The sequence below is a fragment of the Coptis chinensis genome, chromosome 2 (genome assembly GCF_015680905.1).
Source record: "Coptis chinensis isolate HL-2020 chromosome 2, ASM1568090v1, whole genome shotgun sequence".
In the NCBI taxonomy this organism is placed as follows: Eukaryota; Viridiplantae; Streptophyta; class Magnoliopsida; order Ranunculales; family Ranunculaceae; genus Coptis; species Coptis chinensis.
In genome coordinates this window covers 57,329,484-57,338,654 of record NC_141457.1, presented here as the reverse complement: position 1 = coordinate 57,338,654, position 9,171 = coordinate 57,329,484, and the positions used below count along the sequence as shown (strand labels likewise).

General features: G+C 36.6%; 1 protein-coding gene and 1 pseudogene across 9 annotated transcripts; one reads left to right on the top strand and one right to left on the bottom strand.

The window, feature by feature from the left end:
* Positions 1-842: 842 nt before the first annotated feature.
* LOC147516787 (large ribosomal subunit protein P3z pseudogene) lies at positions 843-2,906 on the top strand (annotated as a pseudogene). Of its 3 annotated transcripts, none has more exons than XR_015211170.1 (2): positions 843-1,041; positions 1,865-2,906. The product of XR_015211170.1 is annotated as a large ribosomal subunit protein P3z pseudogene, transcript variant X3 (transcript). The 3 variants fall into 3 exon arrangements; XR_015211168.1 differs by having other exon boundaries at positions 851-1,054; XR_015211169.1 differs by lacking the exon at positions 843-1,041 and adding an exon at positions 1,646-1,664.
* Positions 2,907-3,018: 112 nt separating this feature from the next.
* Positions 3,019-8,807, bottom strand: LOC147516786 (uncharacterized). 6 transcript variants are annotated; one of them, XM_086589237.1, is made up of 9 exons: positions 8,694-8,807; positions 6,881-7,010; positions 6,117-6,313; positions 5,916-5,966; positions 5,721-5,812; positions 5,533-5,585; positions 4,450-4,532; positions 3,722-3,826; positions 3,019-3,381 (listed from the first exon to the last, which is right to left on the bottom strand). In XM_086589237.1, the coding sequence occupies exons 2-9, from the start codon at positions 6,897-6,899 to the stop codon at positions 3,244-3,246; spliced, it is 738 nt and encodes a 245-aa protein (XP_086445363.1). In that variant the 5' UTR covers positions 6,900-7,010; positions 8,694-8,807; the 3' UTR covers positions 3,019-3,243. The 6 variants fall into 6 exon arrangements, with proteins under 6 accessions (XP_086445363.1, XP_086445366.1, XP_086445364.1 ...); XM_086589240.1 differs by having other exon boundaries at positions 6,117-6,200; XM_086589238.1 differs by having other exon boundaries at positions 8,698-8,807.
* Positions 8,808-9,171: the final 364 nt, after the last annotated feature.

Genomic DNA, 9,171 nt, shown 5'->3' with positions numbered 1-9,171 from the left:
TTGATATGCCATTTGGTAGACGTGATACACGCACCTTGAAGCTTGAAGTCGTATGAAGACGTGAACACATTGATGTGCTATTATTTCTTTTTATAAATCATTTCTATTTTTTAACCAGAAACGTACAACCAAGCAGGATGTTTGTATTCTCTTTATCTGGTTTGAACATGAGTGAATTCTTCATCTCTGAACAATTTATTGGATGGTTATATATGTGTGAGTATCAGTATTGCAATTTCCAAGTTCCAACACGTTGGGTTCTCTCTCTAGTTCACCAACACCACGACTACAAATCAACTAGTAAAACAAAATTCTTCCCATCACCTCCCACTTCACTTTTCTGCCTTCTACTCTCTGTAGTGGTCAGGCTTGTAAGGTCCCTGAACATGGAGACTAAATGAGATTCTTAATAATTTAGCTTTGACAGAGTTTTCATATGTCGAGGAACGATTCACTGTTTGAGATTATAGGTCTTGTGAGGCCTTTAGTGGAGATTTTTAATGTTTTGGGAACAAGAATAGACGGAGAATAAAGAGGGACGTGGATCTTTTCATTTTATTTATTTATTTATTTATTTTTAGCAAACAAAACAAAAAGAGTAGTATTGCATGGCCTATTTTTTATGAGGTTTGCTTTCATGCACAGGCATTCCAATGCATTCCAATGTGCACTAATCTCAGCCCCACATCTGATTTTTGTTGGGAAATCCATGATCCAATACAAACTTGTTAACCGGATAAACTGGTTTGGAAAAAAAAACAAGTACATGAAATACCAAATTTACCCAAAAACTAATCCAATCTAATAACCATCGTGGAAATTGGAAAGTGAAATAAAACTCAGCTATTTACTTCGGGCTGGTTCGAAAAAAAAGAGGAAAACAGTTAGCGCCAATATCTCATACTCTTTTCGGGTTCATCTCTACTAAACTATCAAGTTCATCTCCATTGTTTCTCTTTCTCACTATCTTCCAAGAGAAATCCTCTGTATTTCAAACTCTGGATTGGGCATCTCTCAAATACTCCTTCAGTACTCCTTCAGGTTACTCCTTCAGGTTTGGTTATGAGTATTTAGTAATTTAGGCTTAGTTCATGAAATTTTTCTATGGATTGATTAGTGAATTAATACCTAGTTTCAAAATATCTGTTATTTACATATGGTGGTGCTTGGTCTTCAATGGCAAACACAAGTTTTTTAAATGTATATTTTGGTTCAATGGTTTGCTTTTCTTACTTGTTTATGACTTTCACACATATATCATGGTTTCCTCTATATAAATGCATCGATGCCATCAGAACCCGCATATGAATATAAATGGTTGTACATCAGGTCGTAATCTATATCAAATAAATTTGTGCAGCGGTCATGCATCCTCTGTTAATGTAGCTCTTATTTATTGAAAATTTAGCAGTGTGGCGAGTTCTTTTAGTTTCACTAAGTTATGAGCAATGCAATATATTCTTTCTACGGTCTGCAACAAATGAACAATTATAGTGGATCAAAGTCTTGCTTAGTCACAGACTCATAGTGATACTCATTTACTCTATTTTTTTGTGTTAATTTTCGTGCTGCAGAGTGCAAACTGCAGTGAATGAGTGAAACATAATGCTAATGTAACTCTTGTATTTGGTATTTTGGCTGCACTGAAATTACAAATTCCATTGGTATTAGGTCCAAACTCCAAAGTTTATGTTTGATTATGCAATCTCCATGAGTTATTATAACTACTAGTAATTAAATTGGAGTTAGCAACGCATTAAATTGAAAATATATCTTCTAGGATATATTTTCCCACCAATCGACCATATTTACTAAACGAATGTAAACTCAGAAGGCGTTAACTATGTTGTATTAGTTTTTGCAGGGTGATCAGTAGTGAGATTAGATGCCGTTGGGAAGGTTTTTGCAGGGTGATCAGTAGTGAATATTAGCTGCAGTCTCATGACCGTAGGTTGATCAGTTGTTTGTCAAAGTTGGCAGTTCCAGCTTATAGGCCTTGTATTGAGTTAGTGGGACAGAAGAAAGTGAATCATCAGTCTACCAGCTATAGAAGTGAAGAAGTACTCAATTGTGAAGAAAGACATTGTCCCAGTTCTTGGTCATTGCTACTAGACCTGATTTCTTGGCAATGCCCTAACCCTGCTCTATTGGCCAGCAAAAGCATGTTAGATAAGAAACACTTGTTTTATTGATGAACTTGGCTGTTCAGAAATTTAAGTGTAGTAGTAGTTATCTTATTGCACTAAATTTGTTTGTAAACTCTTGAGATTTGAGACAATAGAGGTTTGAGAATTTCACCATCATGTCATAATAACAATTCTGTTTTTAGAAGAAGAAGAAAGAATGGGAGTGTTCACTTTTGTCTGCAAGAGTTCTGGGAAAGTATGGAGTGGAAAGCAGTATTCAGGAGATTTAGAAGCATCAGCTTCATCAACTTTTGAGTTGCAGAGGAAACTTGTTCAAGCTGCTCTTTCTGCTGACTCATCTGGTGGTGTTTCTTCTTCCTTTTCTCTTGTCACTCCTTCTTCTGCTGTCTTTCAGGTTATTGTTGGCGGTGGTGGTGGTGGTGGCTTCATTGGAGGTGGTGGAGCTGCTGTAGCCGCAAGTTCTGGTGGTGGGGTAGCAGCTGCTGAAGCACCTGCAGCTGAGGAGAAGAAGGAAGAGAAGGAAGAAAGTGATGATGACATGGGTTTCTCACTCTTTGATCAGTTCTTCTTATATATAGCTTCTGGTGAATAGCAATGTTTAGCAGAGTTTTCGTGATAGATTATTATTGTGCTTTAAGTGTTTTGTTTTTGACTGCCAATGTATTTACTTTTGCTACTTCCAGAATAGCTTTGCAAACCTACCGAGAGTTATGGTTGCATTCATATATTAGCTCAGTTGGATTTGTTCTTTGGACTAAATTATTCTTCAGCGTGAGACAATTTTTTTTTTGATAAACTTCAGCGTGAGACAATAGGGTTCTGAACTTCAGATTGCATGGAATGCCCACAAACTAAAAAATAGCCATAATACTGAGCTCACAAGTTTTTGCTTTTCTATTTTGGTATTTGCTTTTCATGCTCACAAGTTGGATTTTTCCTTTTTCACTTGTTCTGAACAAAATTTGGAAGTCTCAAGTCTTTTAATATATTTCCTCCATTACTGAAACATACAATGATCATATATGAATGGCTGATATTTTACGTTGGTACCCCACTGAACTCCTGCTCTGACGATGGAGGATAATTGTTTTCTCCCTCAGACTAAACAACCCTTTAAACCTTTCTTCAAGGCAGTTTCATCCAAGTTCCTTCCTATGAAAACAAGCTTGTTTACCCTTTTTTCATCAGGACCGCATGTTTTGCCTGGGCATCCATCTAAAGTTGACTGCACCCCCTGAAAGAAAAGCAAGAAAGTAGGGACTAGAGTCAGGTCTAAATCAGAATTACATGAATGCTGAGACGGAAGAGAGCAAGACACCGAATCTGTTGCTCTCATAGCTACTGTGTAATCCAAATAGGCTGGCAAACAATAATACTCAACGTCAAATGATAATAATTTCTAACCATTTGAGTGGTTTTAACTGCCACTTTTTCTTGTTTTTTCATTTTTTTTTGCTCCGTAAAGTGAAATTTCATTAGTAAGGGGAAAGAACTTGAGTTATAAGTGCCACGATTCTTATGTCATCAGTCTAGTTGAAAGAACTTGATTTATAGCAAAGGGCCATGTGTCAAACCTGGAAGACATAACGTTCATCAGAATCATTTAAAGATAAAATCCCCTTCATGCGGTACAAGTCCTCGCCCTTTTCCTCAATCACTCTATAAAGCCAATCGTCAACCTACATGTAGATGCAAAATATACAAGTTCAGATACAATAATTAAAAAGCTCCAGAAAACAAAAACAAGCAAACCACCAAAACAAAAAATTCACAAAATAATTTCGCGAGTAGTGGCAGTCATATTATTGTGATTATATATGTATGGGTGGGCCATAATAGTGGATTAGGATCCCAATACATCAAGCTTGAACACTACTACACAAAATCTTTTTTCCAGTAATAATGGAAGGAAAATTTACTCAATCTAAGCTCATAATCTATTTGTCGTTCGAAGACTCTTTGGGTCTGAACACTAGGCTAAGCACTTCGTTTTCATTGATCCTTCTTGTGAACTCATACTACAGCCAAAGAAATACATTCATATCACTTTAAGACACACAGTCAAAATTACCATCCAGCAACGAAAGAGTAAAATTTGGAACATCAATTAGGAGCTGCGGCAATTTACTGGCTCCTAAGTTTACTTAAGCAAGGATTTGGTAACTATTAGGGGCCTTCACAGCATTGATTGTGCAGTAAGCATCTTAATATTTGGAAACACAAAACCTCGAGGAAGTTCACATTGCCAATGACATTGAAGTAATCAAGTAAGTGCATCTATATTAAAAGAGCAGATGCATACCTCCTCAAGATCAAGGGCTCCTTCACAAACTATACTGACACTAGATACTGCAGAATCATATGAATGGTCGTGTTTGTGATGATCTGTTAGAATCATATGAATGGTCGTGTTTGTGATGATCTGTTAGAAGAAAAGACCAATAAGAGTGAAAACAGAAAATTCAGACAAATACAAGATTCAAGTATTTGCATGCCAGAAAGAAGCAGTATGTAGTATATAATATATACAGCTAAGCTTCTGGAGACAGTAATAAGAAGCAGCCCAAGTGAGATAGTCCATTATCAAGCACTTCACATATACATACATATTAGTTTTATTTATTTTTCAGGGAGGAGCAAAACTGGAAAAATATAAACCGGGTGGGCGGGCCAAAATAGGCTTGTTTAGTCCCAGACACTACATTGAATTCCACAATACTTTATATATTGGCAAGTCTCCCTGTATTACGGCACCTGTTCAGTCTTGCAGACCAGCAAATCATCTCTAACAATATGTCAATATATGAGCTCAGTAGATGAGAGAGAAATTTAGATGGCCCGTATGAAGGCATGAAGCATATAGCAAGGAAAACAACTGAGCTGTTAGGACGTGAAATGGGCCCACCAGAGACGACTTTTTGTAAACACAAAAATGGCAATAAGGTTTCTCTTCAATTTGGGTTCCTCTTCTTTACCTTTTCCTATTCTTCATTTTTTTTCCTTTTTTTCAAAGTAGCTTTATACAAGTAAACAAAGAGTATGAACGATTTCCTGTAAATGTTACCATCTAAATCTAACATTATAAGATGAGACTTCTTACTAGCTTACTTATTAATATAATACCCTAAACCATCTTTTGAATCCAGGTGGGACCATTTTACGTCCTCACAGATCTAATGTTTTCTGTTCCGCTCCTAATTAATAAAACCTTTTCTTTCAAATATACCCAAACAAAAACTGTCGAATGTATTCTCAGATATTACTTTATGCACACACTTCTTACGACACAACAGGAAAGTGGTAGTAACATGAAGGAACAAAAGAAGTATCATTTAAAATTGCATACAGCTTCCACTGTACAATAAAATAAAATAATAATAATTACCATGCCCAGCCTTGTGCTGTTGGTTTCCATCCACATGAACTTCAGACTCGACTCTGAAAACGCATACACATGTAAACATTTTAGGCATACGAAAACGACATGCTTTCACCAGAGATATCAGAGACAGAGTTCCATTTGTTCAGCAATGAATAATAAAACCAGTTCATAATGCAGGAAACTCAGCCAACCTATCAAGATCATATCCACCCACACCTAGAACAAAGTCCAGGTCAACAGCTCCAAATTTAGCTTCCTTGATATGTGCCATCCCATTGATATCCTGAACCAATCGTAAAATATGAAAGACGGAGGAAACTGAAGCTAGACACCGAATGTCATGTTTAACCTTAAAACAGCATACATGGAAAAGTAGTAAACTATACCGTGATTTTCTTTCTCGGGGTTTCCAGCTCGACCTCTGTCACCAAATCTATCTGTAAAGTGGTTAAAATTGGTGGATCAAACCATGGACAGAATGGAAGGAGATAAGCAAGACACAAAGAGAAAAACCAAGAGAACAAAGAAATCGGAGATATTTCTAAGCAATCGGAAGACACTAACTTCTCTAATAGAAGCATTCTTACCTTGCTCAATATGATACGATCAGCATACGCTACTTGTTCTACGGCCTCATTCACCACAAACCTTGGTTTCACTTCATTTAAGCGCTGCATGGAATGCTTACAGTCAACTAAAGTAACAACACCATCAAGTTTCACATACTTTGAAACCAGTTCATCGGTACAGAATGTTTCAATGACAGGAGCAGGCTTTGCAAGACCTGTGAAGGGAAACAACCAAGGGTAGTCTAATTCTTCTCAACTCGAACTTGTCAAGGCCTTACAAAGTTACAAGACTAATTTGTACTTCAATACAAAGTTCACTTGACAAGAAAAATAGAGCAATATCCAAATATAAACCAAAAGAGAGTCTAAGGGTAAAATGCATATGCTAAAACTAATAGAGAATATACACATCAGTACATCACAATGCTTGAACCAGACTCAAAGATAATTTTGTAACCTTCAACTTTGGCATGATCTAAATACTTCTATGAGAATAATTTTCTTCTCGCACCTGAATTAGAAGTTTTGGGAACAAGCTGTGAGAGTGTGAGTGCATGGGCTGATCTAAACTCAGTGTAACCAACTACCACTCCTTGTAAGTTCTACTTAAACAATTAGAATCGAATAGGTGTTATTCCACATGTCAGCTTTCAACTCATGCAATTGCATAAGCATGGAAGACACTAACCAACATTGTGTGTACTGCTGCAAAATTATAAAGTTCAGTCCAAAGTCACACATCAGATAGAATTAGAGAACAAGAGAAAAAGAAAAAACTTAACCGGCCACAACAAGCAACATGGATTTGTCTTCATCTGCAGTGGAGCTTTAGTTTGCTCTTGCAGCACCAGGATTACGGCCAAATTGTATGATCATTGGTTTGCCTTTGAACACATATCCGTTCACTAGGTTCTGCATTACTCGAGGAAAAGAGGAAATAAAAGATAATAAATACATGAACACAAAGAACCAAGAATGCTTTGATAGTAAACAAAAGAGTGAAATTTATAATGGAAAACTCTCTCATGATTTGCATAATAAAAATCAGACAGGGGCACTTAGGCAGTTGGTTTTTACAGGCAGACATTCGTATTTTTCATGGGGATAAATCTCTAAAAAGTTCATGTACTATAGAACCTAAATCACATTGACACACATATGCATGTCAGAGTCCGACACGGTGACACAACTATTAAAAAAAGAAACTATAACTATTCTTTAGTTAGACAACTAATTCTTGGACTCAGAACCTTAGAAAGCGCCTCCTTACAAATAAATAACAACGAAAGTGGCATATCATGGACTTGTAACTATGATAATAGATTTTATTTTCTTAGTTTTTTAGGGTATAGAATAAACCCTAGTTTGAAAGCGTATGCATGTGTTTGTGTTTCTGACACAAGTGTCTATGTGCATGCGTGTCTGACACGGATCTTTTTAAGAATATGAAGTGTCCATGTTTCTTAGTATAGAACTCTTAATTCTAGCAATTTTTTCCAGTTAATTACCAGATATCATATATGACACCGTTTTGAATGGCGTAATAGAGAGTAAACACAAACAAAAAATTAAAAGGAAACCAAAGAACTTGCCACCCTATGGAAATCCACCAAAGAGATAAGAGTTGAATTACTAGGACTCGCCACTCGATGGAATCCGCCAAAGAGATAAGAGTTGTTGGACCAAGAAGAACTCCTTCTCAATAAAATTACTATAACTTCATTCAAAATACATCTCCCCTTCCAATACAAGTCTTGGAGAATTTATAACTAAACACAAACTTCGAATATGAAGAGACAAGCATTAAAATTGATCATAATTTTCACCTAGGTTCACAGTCAAACCTGAACTTGCATAGGATGTCTCTCAATACATAACACACACCACTAGAAAGCTCATTAAGTCTAGTTTCCAACCTAATTTACGGTTCGCAAAACGAAGGTTTCTAGAGAAAGTTATGATCATTTTCCCATAATGTATCAAACTGGACTGCCAATCCGAATTACACTTATTTGGGCCATTTCTTGGACTTTTGATTGGATGTTTCGTCATCATATTGATGTGGAGTTAACTAGGCATAACGAGTTGCATATTGGAAACCACCAATATATATGCCAACAAGATGAACCAGCATCTTTGATTACCACCAAGGGACCACGTCAAGATCAAATTGAGTCGGGGCTGATGATGTTAGCCTTCAGGTCAAGCGGGCGCTGATCCCTTCGGAGCTGTTCGTAATGGCCTTCACTCTTTCAGGCCAGATGGACCAAAGAGAAAGAGAGTCTTTGTAAAGGTAGTAGAGGCTCTTGTTGATGTGGAAGGGATGGTACTACTTAAGTGACAATGATTTCATTTCACTGCATAGCACCTAGTTGCTTGCGTTGTATGCAAGATCTCTACATAGAAAGAGATTTCACAAAACAAAACAAAACAAAGTATTTGCCCGTAATTTTATGGACAATCAAAATGGAGAACAGAACAGGGGCAAAGTTATAGAAAAGCCGAGTAAATAAGTTCGTTATTTATGAAAATAAAAATTTGGAATTCAGAACAATTCTCAAAGAAAATAAGTCCGGCATTAGAAAATTACAATACCTGCCCTCCACTAACAACAGGGCCAAGCCTGCACCCCTCCTCCAAGGGATCTGCAATCTTGATGTTTTTGGTCCAGCTGACGAGTTTCTGTAGAAATTCATCTGCAATGCTTTCCTGATATAATACAGCAATATAAACGTAAGCTCACTAAAATTTTGTTTACAACAGAGAACAAAACGAAACTATTAAAGCAGCTGTTCTGAAACATATCACACCAGCAATATTTAGCACCCACTGTCAAAGTCTTTGTGCCACATAAACTCACAAATTCAATAATGAATGAGAAAGTGGAGTTCATGTAGGGTTACATGATATTGCATGTCCTTTAGTTTCACATTCCCTCATTTCTTCAAGACTAGACACAACCAACTATTTCTCTTTTCTTAATGAAATGCACCAAGAAGGCCTTGAAGGCAAAATCATGTATGTATAGTAAACTGACTAATCCTATCAAATTGTCAAAAAAATTATTTTGCGC

Bases quoted from the DNA above. Each gene is read 5' to 3' on its own strand.
- LOC147516786 (XM_086589237.1), bottom strand. The intron at 5,967-6,116 runs GTAAGAATGCTT...ACCACTTTACAG, and splicing joins ATCGTATCATATTGAGCAAG to ATAGATTTGGTGACAGAGGT. The intron at 3,827-4,449 runs GTATGCATCTGC...ATCTACATGTAG, and splicing joins GAGCCCTTGATCTTGAGGAG to GTTGACGATTGGCTTTATAG.